The sequence below is a fragment of the Microcebus murinus genome, chromosome 3 (genome assembly GCF_040939455.1).
Source record: "Microcebus murinus isolate Inina chromosome 3, M.murinus_Inina_mat1.0, whole genome shotgun sequence".
Taxonomy (NCBI): domain Eukaryota; kingdom Metazoa; phylum Chordata; class Mammalia; order Primates; family Cheirogaleidae; genus Microcebus; species Microcebus murinus.
Window position 1 is genome coordinate 44,838,539 of NC_134106.1, and position 15,991 is coordinate 44,854,529.

At 41.0% G+C, this 15,991-nt stretch overlaps 1 protein-coding gene across 3 annotated transcripts in view; it reads left to right on the forward strand.

The window, feature by feature from the left end:
- The window catches only part of SPTBN1 (spectrin beta, non-erythrocytic 1), a 193,720-nt gene that overhangs the window by 46,115 nt on the left and 131,614 nt on the right, over positions 1 to 15,991 (forward strand). For all 3 annotated transcript variants that reach the window (XM_012777810.3, XM_012777814.3, XM_012777811.3), the window contains exon 2: positions 7,657 to 7,851. In XM_012777810.3, coding sequence (XP_012633264.1) covers positions 7,704 to 7,851 — 148 coding nt within the window. In that variant the 5' untranslated portion in view covers positions 7,657 to 7,703. The remainder of the gene's footprint in view (positions 1 to 7,656; positions 7,852 to 15,991) is intronic.

The window sequence follows — 15,991 nt, forward strand, 5'->3', positions numbered from 1 at the left end:
GGGGCTAATAATAGTAGCTACCTCAAAAGGTTGCTGGGGAGAACTGAATGTGAATGCAGGTAACACACCATGCCCGTATAAAGTAAGCCATCCTCCCAAAATGTAATTTTTAGCTGTGTTAGCGTTTAGACTCATGACCTCTGCATTTTAAAGATTAGATTACATTCTTAGGGCTCAGTGTTCAACAGTGATAAAGATATTATGATAAAATCATCATGGCTGTGTCACTTCATCGAGTTGTTTAACTTTTGGGGTCCCAGTTTCCACATTTTTGTTAATGATAGAAAAAACAAAATAAATTGATCACAGCTTCAAATGTGGCAGTAATCCTAATAAATACAAATGGATTATACTTGCCCACTATATGACAGAGACTCTTGGATTAGATTGAAAAAAGAGGGGCATATCTAAAACAAAATGGCACTAGAAGGTTTGAAATAATGGGATAGAAAAATACATAGTAGGAAATATTAGTATCAATCAAAATAGAATTTATATGTTAGTAGGGATAAAATATTTCATAATATTAACAGCCCACCAAAAAGATAAAATAATTGTGATCTTATAGGCATTCAGGGAGTTAGAAGGAAAATCTAATAACCATAGTGGGAGATTTCACCATGCTCTGTAAATAAAACAGACAAAAGTTAATACAGCTATAGAGTATTTGAAGTCTACCCTTATTAACAAAGTTTTATTAAATAGGTCTCTGAGAGCCTTTCCCTCTCGGGATGGTCTGATTCTATGAATTTTGGCTGAAGTATGTACAGCTATATCATGTTTGTTTTTTTTTACAGTGAACATGTTCCTGTAAAGTTGCATGTTCACTGGATTGTTATAAAAGTGAACGTTATTTTTATAAAGGACATTGTATGCTTATGACTTTTCTTGTGTTGTTAACATGCTAGGATGTTTAATGTGTGTCTTTGTGTTTGTGAGCAGAGAGCTATGAATGTTTAGAATGGAAGCACTAGCTTTGAGCACCTGAGTAGTAGGTAACTTGGTTATTAAGAAGTGGTGGTTTCTTACAGATATTCCTCTTTATTGGCTATTTCTCACTGCTATTTCCCACTGCTGCAGAGTGCCTTGGCAGGCAAATTAGAGTTTGCACTATTTGGTCTCCTCAGTGTCCTTAGCGGGACTTTTTTTTGAGGTAGCACACCAGCAGTCCAGTGTATACTTTTTCAGGTCTTTTATGAGTAAAGTGGGAGGGTTTTAAGTGTTTGTGGAACATTTAGGTCTGTAAATTCTGTCAAGGTAATTGTTAGCATATGGTTTTCCTCCTTAGAAAGGATTGGCAAATATTGGTCACCTTTTTTATTTTTATTTAATTTCTGTGAGCCTGTAATTAAGATTGGGTATTAACGAAGTGTGTGTGTGTGTGTGCATGTGTGTTGTGCCAGTGAAAATTCCACTTGTTCTCTATTTGTTGCCTTACTCTCCGAAGTCTGAGAAGCTTAGACAAAAAATTCTTTTCATGAGTAATAACCAAATTAAAAAGGGAAATCCACATTTTACTAAGTGCATGGAGAAGCACCTTATTAAATATGTCTTCATGTTCATTAACAGCGTATTTTTAAAACATGATGTCCTTGAAAGCAGAGTGTGCACCGGATCTGTGCAGCTCAGAAAAACACGTGTCTCAGGCTCTGTGACTGGTAGAGACAGCACCAGAGTGGCGACTTGAATTGACTTTGCCCCTATGGCCCCTCCTTCCAGTGCTCCATCTGCTACCCAGCCAGCCAGCCCACCCACAAACAAACAATTGGCAAGCACTTAATGTTACTTAGGCACCCCACTAGGAGTTACAAAGAGTATGATGGGGGCATGACCTCAAGAGACTGGCCTATTGATGATAAGCAAATAGACGTTTTGTAATTATGTTTCATTGTCATATGTGATAAGCAGATAAGGTGTTTGGGAGGGGGTGCATATGGGGGCATCTAAGGGTGACTAAGTCAGACCAAGTGGCAGTGGTGGTGAGTGATTGATTACCTGAGTGGTACCTGAGTTAGGATGTGTGGGAAGAGTAGAGAGCTGTCTCAGGCTGGAGGTTTAGAGCCAAGACAAGATTTTTCCTTCCGGATTTACGAGAGCTTAGGATGGGAATAGTGGGACCAGGCTGGAAAGATGGGCAAGGGCTGCTCATGAAGGAACTTGTTATCTCTCCTGAGGGTTCTGGGCATTTTTCTGGCCTAGGAGCCAGTGGTGGAATTTAGTCAGGCGGGTGAAATGATTAGGATTTTAGAAAGGTGCTTCTGGTGGCGATGTGGAGGAATGGATTAGGGGTTAAAATTAGAGGTGAGGCACTGGAATAAGAAACTGTTGTTTGGGCTAACTCATGAGATTTTCAGGAGGTACAAGTATCTTTAGGACCTGAATGTTGTGGAGAAGAGGGAGAAATGAAGGATGAATACGAGTTTTCTGGCTGGGATAACTGGGGGAAATGAGGGTGCCATGGAGGTTGGGATTATGAGTTTGCTGTTAGACAGATGGTATTGGTCATCCCTAGGGAACAACTGCACTTAGCTGTCCAGGGAGCAGTTGTCAGCATAGAGTAGGAATCAAAGACAGGGAAGTGGGAGATTTTGTAGAGTAACACAAAAGGGCACTGGAAGGAAGCTTGGGGGATAAACTTTTGTTTCTTTATAGCAGTGGTCCCCAACGTTTTTGGCACCAGGGACTGGTTTCATGGAGGACAGTTTTTCCACGGACAGAGTGGGGGATGGGGGTGGCGAAGCTCTGTGGCCCAGGTCCTAACAGGCCACAGACCGAGGGTTGGGGACTGCAGCTTTGTAGAACAGAAACCTGTGAATTCATCTGACACCTGTGTGACATAGAAAATAAATGTGGCATCTTGGGAAGTAACAGAACAGATAAAATGTTTTCCTTCTGGGCTGTGCCAGGTATTGACTTTGAGAATTTTAATCAATATAGAGGAGAACTAACAGAATTCTTCTGAAATCTAGAATGGTGACATTCCAGTTTCTGTCCTAGTGGTTATGACCTTGTGGTGGCCCATGCCAGAGTGATAGGCACCTCTTTACCTTACAAGTCTAGAATTATAGTTTCCTCATCCACTTGGTCCTCATCCTCATCTGTCTTGGTCCATTTGTTTAAAGAAATTAATTTAACATTTGCTTATTGGAACAGAAAATAATAAAGCATTTGGGATTTCTTTGCATCTTTTGGAAAATTCCAGTTCCTAGAACACAGGATTAGAGAAGAGTAAGTTGAGGGGGAATGCCTTGGCTTTTTTACATATTCCTTGTTTTTGTATGTTCATGCGTGCGTGCACATACACACACACACACACACACATACACACACACACACACACACCTGTTCCCACAGTGGAGAAGAGCAGGGAAGATAGACAGACACTTTTAACTGTCTTCTGAAAACCTAGTCGCAAAGAACATGGGTATTGGCTGGGCGAGGTGGCTCACGCCTGTAATCCTAGCACTATGGAAGGCCGAGGCGGGTGGATTGCTCGAGGTCAGGAGTTCAGAACCAGCCTGAGCAAGAGCGAGACCCTGTTTCTACTATAAATAGAAAGAAATTAATTGGCCAACTAATATGTATAGAAAAAGTTAGCCAGGCATGGTGGCACATGCCTGTAGTCCCAGCTACTCGGGAGGCTGAGGCAGTAAGATTGCTTGAGCCCAGGAGTTTGAGGTTGCTGTGAGCTAGGCTGATGCCACGGCACTCACTCTAGCCTGGGCAACAAAGCAAGACTCTGTCTCAAAAACAAAAAACAAAAAACCAAAGAACATGGGTATCACCCATGTCACACCCAGGATATTTTTTGTTTTTATTCATTCAAGGGTCATTTAATGAACTCTGACTGTGGCAATCAAGTCAGATAGAATCCAGGCCCTCATGGAGCTAGTAGAAGCATTGAAGGCCCTTTTCTTTGAGGGGAGATTGTCTTGTCTTGTGCCAGCCTGACACAGTCCTCTCCAGCTTTCCTCACGGTGGGACCAGAAGGCAGAGTTCCAAGATAGCCAAGACTTCCTGTCTTCTCTCCTGATCTTCCCACAGCCATTTAAGAAAGAAGTATAGATTACTTCATCAGCCCTTGGGACTCATGGCTGCTAGCACCTTGAGAAAACCCAGCCTTTTTTTAGATAACCTCCTGGGAACACCTGTATGTGTGAGGTAAACTGTCCTCACAGCTGGCACAGTCCCTGTTGAGATGGGTTAGAGGTCAGTGATGTTTGCAGCGTGCTGGAGGTCTGGAACCCCCAGGCATGGCACACTCTTCCGCGTTGTTCCCTTGGCTCTGACTTCTTCTCCCTTGCTGCTGGTGAATGCCTGCAGACACCCTTTCACATGGCTGCGGTGAGAGTGAGGGGTGTTTTGCCTTGAAATCGCCCTGAAAATTAAAAATGGGTTCCATCACTATGAAGACTCAGCTGTTTGACAAGGATATTGTCTTCAGACAGATGAAGAATGAATATTGAAAAAAATGTCTCTGATATCCAAATTCTAGACACTGGAGTGAAACAAATAAAAAGAATTGCTTTACAGTATCAATTTTTATTTGTTTGCTCACAAACTAATAGGTACTTTTGCTTCTCCTTCACCTTTCTGTTTTAAGGAATAATTACAGTGTTTTTAAAGACCACCATTAAGAAAGAACACTTAGAAGAACATGTGCTTAAATTCTAGGAATGACTTATTTTAAGCTTAAGAAGAGGATTAACACTTGTTTATCGAGAAATTTGTGGAAAGCAGTTGGTGACCGGGGATGAGCGGTGGTGGGAAGACAGAGTCCCTGGTGGGGCAGGACAAGGGCCGTAGCTGGGCTTACTCAGAGAGTCTGTCATGGTAGAAATTGCCGCACAGGTTGGTGGCTGCCCTGGAGGCCATGGTGTGGCTTGCCCTCGCCCGTCAGCAGGTGGCACCAAATAGCCAAAACTTATCTGGGGAGCGGTATGCTTCTCTTGGGTTTCGCCTTGAGCTTGATTAAATTGCACTTGCTATACTTTCAGAATTTGGAATTAATCACACTTTCACATGTTTTCCTCTAGAGATAGAATCCTCCAAGGCCTGGATTTTATGAAAATCTTTGATGTAGATAATAGTCATGAAAATTAACCATCCTCAAGGTCAAATGGTTACATGACAATATTGATTATTTTGAAAGAGGTTGTGACTCTGAATGTTAAATGCAACTGTAAGATTATTCAATAGAATTTACTTACTGGATTAGTTTTCTGAAATTTTTGTGTTTTGATGAAATCTTGTAAATACCTTGCTAATGTAGGTGTTAAAATTAATATACCAATGAATATAATATTGTTGGGACTGATTACGTCTGTCTGATGGGAATCCAGGATTTTACTCCCATCCAAGATTTTCCTGTTTGAGTAGCGATGGGTGACAATTTGAGTGACAGATATGGTGGCTCCGCTGTAAGGTGGACTCAGTGCTTTATCCTCAGGAGCATGTGGGGTGTGTTGGCAATGTTCTTGGATAGATAGCTTGTGAGAAAACAGCTAATGACAACAGAGGAGGCAGTTGTATGCTTGTGCCACCAATTATTATGCTATTTAAGGTATGATTAATTTGTTTCAGTTTAATTTATTTACCGTGGAAACTTGGTTGCATGTGACGTGTGGTTATGTGCTGGAACTTGAGAAAAGCTTCGTTTGAAGCACAGTAAGAGAAGTGCTTCTTTTTTGCATATGAGGCTTCATTTTATTTTATTTTGTATAGTGACGTATGTGAGGGAGAAAAAAATCTTCTCTTGAATGGTTCTTCTGTGTAGCTGGTTGGCGTCTGGTGTTACTAGCACATGCTGTAGTGACAAGGCCTGCTGACACTGGTATGTGTGCACATTCTTGGTGCACATTGAGCAAGACTTTCACTAAGTCAGCATCCAGATATAAAAATCTTATAATAAATTTTTAAGTCTTAAGATGCTGACAACAAGCATGATTTTTCCTTGGGATATCTTCCCCCTACTGAAAGGAGGATGTCATCTTTCCCTCTTCCCCCTTATATATGCAAATTAACATAACTCACTCAGACAGCTTTCTATGCCCGATTGAGCCTGAGTCCGTGTGGTGAGATTTCCAGTATACAGGTATTTACCCACACTGGTGGGAATCAAGCTCAGAGCCTTGTCAGGCCGGCAGTTGCCCAATGCCTCAGGTCTAGCCAGTCCTTCACCATTCCTGTCAGTGTCCCTCCAAAGCACGTTCACATCCTAACCACCTCTACTCCACCACCCACAGCTGGGCCACCACTGTCACTGGGGTAGCCTCCCAGGTGGCCCTTGCTTCCATTCTTGCCTCCTAGAATTTCTTTTCTACACAGCACCAGGAATACTCTTTTAAAAACATACATCTAGTGGTGTCAGTTATTAGCTTAAAATCCTGCGGTGGCTCCCCATGGCACGTGGCCTCCCAGGGCCCTTGCAGGAGGGGCCCCACCTGCCTTGTCTCCTTGTCTCTCCTCTGCCCACCGGACTCCAGCCACACTGGACTCCTGTTCCTCCAACATGCTGTGCTCTTCCTTTGACTAGAGTGCTGTTCTTCCTGATCTGTGCATGACCCGTTCCTTTGGACAGTGAGTTCCGAGTGTCAGTACCATCTCAGAGAGGCCTTCCCTGACCACCAGACCTGAAATAGTCACTCGCTCTCCATCATATGACTCTGCTTTCACTTTATTTTCTTTGTACTGTCTTGCCTTTTCCTGTGTGCTTTTTGTCCAGCTCTTCCTACTAGGACATAAGCTTCCCTGGAGCCCAGGTTTTTATCTTATTCTCTTTTATCCCCAGCATCTGGAACAGTGCTCAGTGTGTAGTAAGTCCTCAGTATATTTTGGTTCAATGCATAAATAATAGCTGTATTGAAGGGAGAAACTATATTTAAAGCTCATCATCTTTCACTTAATTCCCCAAGGGCATGATGCTAAAGTGAAGACAGGAGTGGACCAAAAGTTGAGGCCTGCGTTCTTGTTTCATATTTACTCCCAAAAAACACTGTGACCCTGGGTGGGTTCCTAAAGAGAGGTATTAACATTGGTAGTGGAATTTGTAAGAACAACAATATTAATATTTGCGGTCATTTTTTTGAGTATCTACTATGCACTGGTACTGTCCTTGGTGCCCTATACTTATGTCGTTGTCATAGGCATCAGTTTTCTAATATGTAAGTGAGATGTTGAGATAAAAATCATGTTCTCTTGTATGATATTTTATGAATTTCTGGGAGAAAAAGTTTATAATTTATGGTGATACACAATAGAAATAAATGAGTTCATTCGGAAGCCCCAAGTAGCTGTTAATCCAGGTCTGATACAACTTTAAAATTGCAGGTTTTAAACTTTTGAAATAAGAAAGAAACCCACCATCTGTTGTGCATCCATCATCTCATTCAGTCCTGAATGAGATTAACAACCTGTAAAGATCTTCCCTCTTTAATGGGTAGGGAAACTGAGGCTTGGAGGTATTAAGTAACTTGGACAAGGTCACACACCTGTTATGAGGCAGTGCTAAAATTCAAAACCAGCTTTGACTTCAGAAGACCTGTTCTCGACAAGCACTAATTCTTTTACTTTCTACTCACCTTTATCCCAGTAGATTTCGTGGGGACTGTATATACTTCAGACATCTGACTATGTTTTGCCCTTTCCTTCTCCCAGAACTCTAAGAAGGAGCTGATGTGGAAGAGCAGCTGAGACAGTTCAAGATGACAACCACAGTAGCCACAGACTATGACAACATTGAGATCCAACAGCAGTACAGCGATGTCAACAACCGCTGGGACGTCGATGACTGGGACAATGAGAACAGCTCTGCGCGGCTCTTTGAGCGGTCCCGCATCAAGGCTCTGGCAGGTGAGTCTCCTTCTTGCCTCATCACAGAAACCTAGGATGCTGTTTAGTCTCCTTTAAAATCACCTACCTTGTCCCTGTTATGGCTGCCTTGTTTGAAGATTGTCCCTTGAGAGCAAGGTGACCATTTTGTAAGGTAGTCAGTTCCATATTTGGAGACCTGTCAATTCTGATGGCCAAAATGATTCAGAGCAACAGAATGTTATTTATAGTAATTCAGAAAGAGCTGCCCTAAGTTTGTAAGAATTCTTTTATTTTTGACATGTCTTACATTTCAGAATATTTAAGCACTCTATATCTTACACACAAAAATATACAAATTAAACTGTGTACTTAGTGCCTGTGATAAGTTAACTGACCTGACCTGTACCAAGGTTGGTTAGTATCACATGCAAGGATTTTAGATCTGAAAAGCAATAGCTTAATCTGGTAAAGGACACTGCATGTGGTAGCAGGTAAGTTTGTCATTGTTTCATTAAAATTAGTGGGAAAAGCTCCTTACTTTGTGATTTTTCATTTTCTTATTGTGTTGAATACCTAGAGTACACTTTCACAATGGCCCTGGTTGGAGTGGGTAGTTTTTTACCCTAAAATTGCCCTAAAATTAGGAAAGAATTTTATCACCTTCAAAACTTCAGCTGTGCTAGATATACATAAACCCAGGGTCAGAGTGGAGTGTATTCAAGGTCTTGCATCTGTACTTTGAGATTTCAAGTGGAATTTTTAACAAGTGGGGACATGGGTTTATGATTGTTTTTCCTAATGTGTCTAATTATGAATGTAAACAAAGTCATAACTGGAGCAGGTAAGGGTATTAATTGTGAATATAGATCACTTTTTTGTTACATTTATAATGGAATCTGACTATGATACAGGTATCATTTAGAGTTGTCTTGATTACAGGCAAAAGGAAGCCTACCTCAAAGTGGTTTAAGTGACAAAGGGAATTTATTGGTCACGTAGTAGGCAAATTCAGCCTTTAGGCAAGACTTACTCCTGGGCTTAAACGGCATGACCAGGATCCAGTTTCTTTCTGTCCACTTCTTGGCTTTCTTTGCTCGCACAGGCTCTATTCACAAGCAGGCTGTAGCCCCAGGTGGCAGGCCTGCAGGCCTTGTGGATATCCAGCAGGAATGACCATGCTTCCTGCTCCCGCAGGAGCTGGGATCATTCTCACTGGCCTGATGGATCATGATGTGGGTCATGTGTCTTTCCCACTGGAGATGGAGAATTGGATGCACTGATTGACTTCATCTACACAGGACACAGACCTAGAGTCAGAGTTTGGTCAGTCCCAACTAAACAGTTTGGCCAGAAAATTTGGACTATGACAGGAAGGTGAGAGAGGGGAATGGATGTTGGGGATGCAGCCAACTAAATGCTATAGGAAAATTATTCAGCTACTTAGGAAAATATGTCTCTTGAGTGGTGGTGATTTAAAGATCTTTTTTGAGTTTGCTTGAATGAATCATTAATCAGATAGCCACTCTAGAATTGGGGCTTTATTTTCTAGCTCATTCATTAACATGGAACCTTATGGAAACCATGATCCTAGTGGATTGATTTGTACTTTAATCTCTTACCTCTTTTTCTTGAATCTTCATTTGAGTCTTTAGACCAATATGCTAGTGGTGGCCAATTACCTTTGGTCATGAGCCTTTTACTTTGTGATTCAGGTTATGCATTATCTCCCTTTTAAGGACAATTTTACTTGCAAACTGCAGAGCAGTTCCTTGTTCTTTATATGTGGTCTTTCCTACAATTTCAGAGTAGAGCCTCCAGCTGTTCTTAGTGTCCATCATTTGTCTTAACCTTTCTGGGATGTGTATCTAGGTCCCTGGATAACTGATCATAATAATAATAGCAAGCATTCAACCTGGTGCTTACTGTGTGCCAGGCACTGTTCTGAGTGCTTTGCATATATTAACAGTTAATCCCGTAACAATCATATGAAAAAGATTAGTATTATCTACATCATATAGAGGAGGAAACTGAGGCCCAGGGAGATTAAGTAGCTTGCCCAAGGGTGCACTGTGACTAAGCGGCTGAAAGCATATTGACTCTGAAGTGTATACTTTACTATTTTTCTATATTCAGTAAAATTAAAAACTGATTTAAAGCTCCTTGGTGAAGAGCATTGCTAGTTGAGTAATTTAAACATCTTAAAAAGATCTTTTAAAGCCTCAGGAATGCATTCTGTGGCCTAGAAGAAACCATGAGTAGCCAGGGCAAGTTATTGAAAAGATAAGGTGCTGCTTCCAAGTTAAATGATGGGAAAAAAAAGAAAAAGGAGTGCATTCAGTGAATCCACAACATACCAGGGAAACCATGTGTTTAACAGAAGAAATTATCTTACTTATTCTCTTAGTTTCCTGCCAGTGGGACAAAAAAATCTGTGAGCCCTCTGAGAAACCATCTGCAGATAGCAGGAGGTCAAGAGTGAGAACAGTGGTTCTAGCATTTGTGTGTGAATCAGAATCCCCTGGAGGGCTTGTTCCAGCACTGGTTCCAGAGCTCCCCCCCCTCAGTTTCCGATTCAGTAGGTCTTGGGTGGGGCGTGCTAATTTGCGTATCTAACAGGCTTCTAGGTGCTGCTGATGCCCTGGCCTAGGGATCCCATTTTGAGACTGGTACAGAGTACTGATGTTCAGTAGTCCCTTCCTTGGGGACTTCCTTGGACGTGTTTGAGATCATTTCATCTGGACCCAGCTAAAGTCTAGGAAGAAATAAAGTATGAAACCCAGCAGAGTTATCTTAAAGATACACTTTAATATGCAAGTGGTGTGGAAGGCTGACCACCTGACTTTGAAAAAAGGGAAATATATTTCTCTCCCAGGGGAGTGATATAGTAAAAAGCCCATAGACCCAGCATGAGGGAGTGCTGTTGTAGGGTTTCTGTTACAAATGCATATCCTGAAGCAGGAAATCTTTGGTCAGAGCAGTAGAAATATACATAACAAATTTCCTATGTGCCTGTCGGACTCTCTGTGTATATAGCCTAATCTAGACTGCAGTCTGAATTCTGAGACAGATTTATAAAAGACAGCGATGCCAGAATTCATCTTTTTATGGAGCAGTGCCTCTTGTATTGATAAACATAGCCACCACCTTGTGCCCTTTACTAAGTGGCTTTAAAGGTATTTATCTCTAAGGAAATAAGGTGAGGTAAACTACTTGTTACTAATTTTCACCCAATTTATAGTACTATTATTCAGCTGTAATATATATATTCTTGCTGTGAATTGTAAAAACCATTCTTTTTGATTTTTACTTTTCTTGTCTTCATCCTCTTCACCCTCAGGAATTGCTTTTAGCTCAGTATGGTATAACAAAAAATATATTTGGTCTTTGTTCCAAGTTGCTGGCACAGAGCTCCTCAAACTCTTGGAGTTTCCTGAGTGATAGGAGTGTCTTTTGCTATCACTCCTTTAGTCTCACCTGAGTTTGTGCAAATAAGGTGACTTAGGGTAGGGCCAACCTCCCCTCCCTAGGGAGCCTTAGGTTGGGGGTGCTCACCCAAGACCCAGTGATTGGAGGGTTGTAATTTTCAAGCCCATCCATCATGTCTGGGAAGGTTATGCATGGTGCGCGGGTGCTCTGAGAGGACATGGAAGCCCTGCCCCCCACCCCAGATGCTTGCCCCAAGTCCATCTTCCATCTGGCTGTTCCTGAGTTGTATCCTTTATAATAAATTGGTAAACATACATAAAGTTTTTCCTGAGTTCTGTGAGTTCTTATAGTATATTATTGAACCTGAGGGGGCAGTTGGGAACCCCTGAATGTATAGCCACGTGGTCAGATGTATGGGTGACCTGAGACTTGCACCTGGCATCTGAGTGGGGGCATTCTTGTGGGACCAAGCCCTTTGTCCTGTGGGATCTGGTGATAACTCCAGGTAGATGGTCTCAGAATTGGATGGCATTGCAGCACACCCAGTTGGTGTTGGAGAATCAGACTCCTAAGATATTTCACAGGGGAGGTGGTGTCTCTGATATGGTATGTAACGTGTCAGGTTTTTAAATTTTATTTTTTATTTCAGCATATCATGGGGGTACAAATGTTGTTAAGGTTACATATATTGCCCTTGCCTCCCCTCCTGCCTCGAGTCAGAGCTTCAAGTGTGCCCATCCCCCAGGTGGTGTGCATCGCACTCATCATGTATGTATATACCCATCCCCTCCTCCCCACTCCCACCTGCCTGTCACCCGATAAATGGTTTTTTTTTTTCTTTTTTGGTTACATTTTATATCTTTGCTTCTCCCTAGGAAGGGTTAGAGGTATGCCCTTCCCCTCCACAGTGCTCACCACATCCCTAAGATTTGGGTCTACCCCCCAACCCCCAAATCCTTGGTGTACTCACCATCAAATTGTTTTTTTGTTTTGTTTTTTTAAGAGACAGGGTCTCGCTGTGTTGCTCAGGCTAGAGTACAGTGGCTATTCACAGGTGTAGTCTTGGTACAGTACAGCCTCAAACTCTTGGGTTCAAGTGATCCTCCCACCTTAGCCCCCCAAGTAGCTGGGACTAAGGTGCAGCCACTGAGCCCAGCTGTATCAGTTTTGATAGAAATCAGGCCTGCCATCACTTGTCAAGTGCCAGTTTATCATTACAAAGATGAATCAGCTTGGAGGTGGGTCATTTCCATTGCCCAATTCTTTCCATTCTCCTTAAACTTTTTTGCTTGAAAATCAGCCCGGCTCTTATGTCAGTCACTTATCACCCCCTGCAGCTCCTCAATAGCCAGAAACATCAGCCTGATGACCAAGAGGAAGCACAGGGAACTTGATCTGGAGCACTTGGCAGGATTGAAAACAGCAGCTTTTTCTCAAAGTAGAGAACAACTTCATCCGGAAGTATTCCCCTCACACAAGTTAGGTGAAGAAAGACTCTCAACTCTTCAGCTTGTAAAAATTTAAGACTTAGATATAATTTATGAAAATTATGAGAATTAATATTGACTGTTGCTACATACTCAAAAAGTTTATATGTTTATGTCAAAAATATATGAAGCCATAATATTAGCATACCAACACGGAATTGTCAAATAAAGTTATTACTGAGATACTTTACAGTTTTTACACTGTCTTTGAAATATACATCTTTTTTATATGTCAGAGTTAAATTTGAATGTGGAGTGAAAACATGATAGGTGGTACTTGCCCCTTCCTTGGTGTTACCATTTACAGTTCAGAAGGAAGATGAGGAGAGCGTTGGTCAAGCCTGTTTACTAGGAAAGAGATCGCGCCATGCCGATTTAGCCTTGAGGCAGTGCACTGTGAAGTGATTTTTTTGTCTTCTGTAAATGATTTCCCACATCCCATGATGGCATGCCCACATTCCTGACCTCTGACCAGTTCCTCAGTGTTATGCGGCATGTGGTGATTCAAAATAAGCTGAACTTTTTGGAAACCAGCATTTTATTTGAAATAAAAAGAAAACAAAACTTTAATCTTCTGAAGAAATGTCAAAGGCAGATGTTTTCTGTTTATTAATGAAGGGTATTTATGATTGTGGCTTATGTTTTGTTGAATCAAACACAAATTGGGGGAGATAGGGGAAGAAAGTCTTTTAAAATGTATAACTTATTTAGCTTGAAAATATTGATAAAAGTAATTAGAATCAATATCTTTATATCAATATCCGTAAATAGTGAAGAAAAAACTGGAAGTATAGACTAAGATAGTCAGTGTTTCTTTCTGAGTAACTTTCCTGTATTTGAATTTTTTTCTGAAAGAAATTCTGAACTAGTTTGTAATTATTTAAAAAAGCATGAAGACCATCTTGAACATCTAATTCTACATTCAGAAATTTTGGTGGTTTTTCCCCAAAAAGTAATGGCATAGAGAGGTGTAGTAGAGAGCCTTGTATGAATGCATTTTTAAAATATGACAAATTAAAAATGAGATTACCTTGAAAGTTGTCACTCTTTAACATCTATGAGCTAAAATTTTACATAAGAACCTTTCTGCTTAGCTGTGGACAGGCAAAAGAAATTGACATAGAGCTTACATCGTTGTGGGAGAATTAACGACAGCTGACAGCACCCAGTTGCATCATGTATTACATGTACAGAGTAAATCACAATTGTTAGTGGCTGTATTTACAGGCCTTACTCCCTTTAAACATAGGCATTTATTTGAGTGATCAAGAATTTTGGTAGAGAATTTGATCCGCTAAGCAATAACTTACTTGAAAAATCTAGATCAGTGCTGTTCAAAAGAACTATAATAGTAGCCACATGTGGTTTTAAATTTTGTAAATAAGGTATGTAATCAGTATATCCAAACTATTGTTAGGCCAGCATACAATCAGCATAAAAAGTAATTAGTAAGATAATTTACATTTTTTTTGTACGAAGTCTTTGAAATCCAGTATGTATTTGGAGCACACAGTATGTAGTCACTTGTGGCCAATGGCTACCAATTTGTATAGTGTAGCTTGAATGCCCTCACATAGACATTTTTTTATTGACTAAAACTTTTTAGATCCTGCAGAACAGATAGGGGCTTTAAAATACCCATCAAGTGTTCAGTCTTGGGTCTATTTATGAATAGTTGGCTCCTTGGCTAAATGTGAATTTAAATTCTGATGAGGGATAATATATCAATTGAATAGTTATTTAAAAAATAAACACTTCTTCCTTTTGTTCTTTCCAATACTAGACTTTTTTTATTAAATAGATACAGCAACAAAGATCAATTCTTCACCAACATCTGTACTCTGTTATTTCAGCTGAAAACTTCGGCAAAATACCCGGGCAGCTGTTCTCCAACACTATGTATGGGTGCAGAAGATTCAATGGCATACTTGTTAAAAATGCACATTCCAAGGTTTCCCCTTCTCCTCTATAAACGGAGATTCACCACTATGGAGTGGAACCCAGAAGTCTGCATTCTTAATAAGCCCCCATGTGATTCTGATGTAAACTATACTTTGAGGAATACTTTCCTAGGACTCAGTGGTCTCACTTAATATTCAAATCCTGTTATCCTTGAATATTCCCAATAAAGTGAAAAATCAACTTTTATCTCCTTTAAAATATTTGTCTGCCCTTTCCCCTAGTAAGTCATAGTTTGTGTTTTGAAATCTTGACAACTAAGAAAGCTTAATGTTCTGCCCAAACTGAGTATTGTGCTGGTCCCCTGGCAGGTGGAGCACATTCTTCTTGTAATCCCTGGCCTCACTACAGCTCCCGCTGGATGGACCCACCCCATAGTGGAGGTGATTGAGGTCCTCCCCTTAGGCCCTCAGCACTGTTTGGGCCTTGTAATTTGTAATCTCAAGGAGGGCAGAGGTTTCTCTGGGCTTCAGTTAGCTCTGCAGTGCTAATTAAAATTAGTGGGGGCACTTGAAAAGTATATCCTAAAGAATTCTGTAGATTCTTGTAGATCAAAAATTCAAGCACAGGGTTTTCTCAGGAGGAAAAGAACTGGAATCTTATATTGTGAAAATTAGAGCAGAATTTACCATCACTTTTCTTTGTTTTTTCCTTTCTTTTCTTTCCTTTTCCTTTCTTTTGTTTCTTTTTCTTTCTTTATTTTCTCCCTCCCTCCCTTCTTTCCTTCCTTCCTTTCTTTTCTTGACAGGGTCTTGCTCTGTTGCCTAGACTAGAGTGAGTACAGTGGCACCATCGTAGCTCACTGTAACCTCAAACTCCTGGGCTCAAGGGATCCTCCTGAGTAGCTGGGACACAGGCATGTGCCACCATGCCTGGCTAATTTTTTTTTTTTTCGTAGAGACAGGGTCTGGCTCTGTCACCCAGGCTGTAGTACAATGATGCAAACGTAGCTCACTCAACCTTGAACTCCTGGGCTCAAGTGATCCTCCTACCTCAGCTTCCTGAGTTGCTAGAACCACAGGTGCTAGTCATTATGCCCTGGCTAATTCTTATTTTATTTTTTTTAGAGACCCAGTCTCACAAAATGTTGCTTAGGCTGGTCTTGAACACCTGGTCTCAAGTGATCCTTCTGTCTCTGCCACTCAAAGCATTGGGATTAATAGATGTGAGCCATGCTCCCAACGAGAACACATTTTTGTTCATGTATTTCATCTACAAATTTAATGCCTTTTCCATTTTAACTAAGCAGTTATCATGCACTGTAGCCATAACTTTTGCAGTTAGAGGTGCAACAGCAAAACTAACTT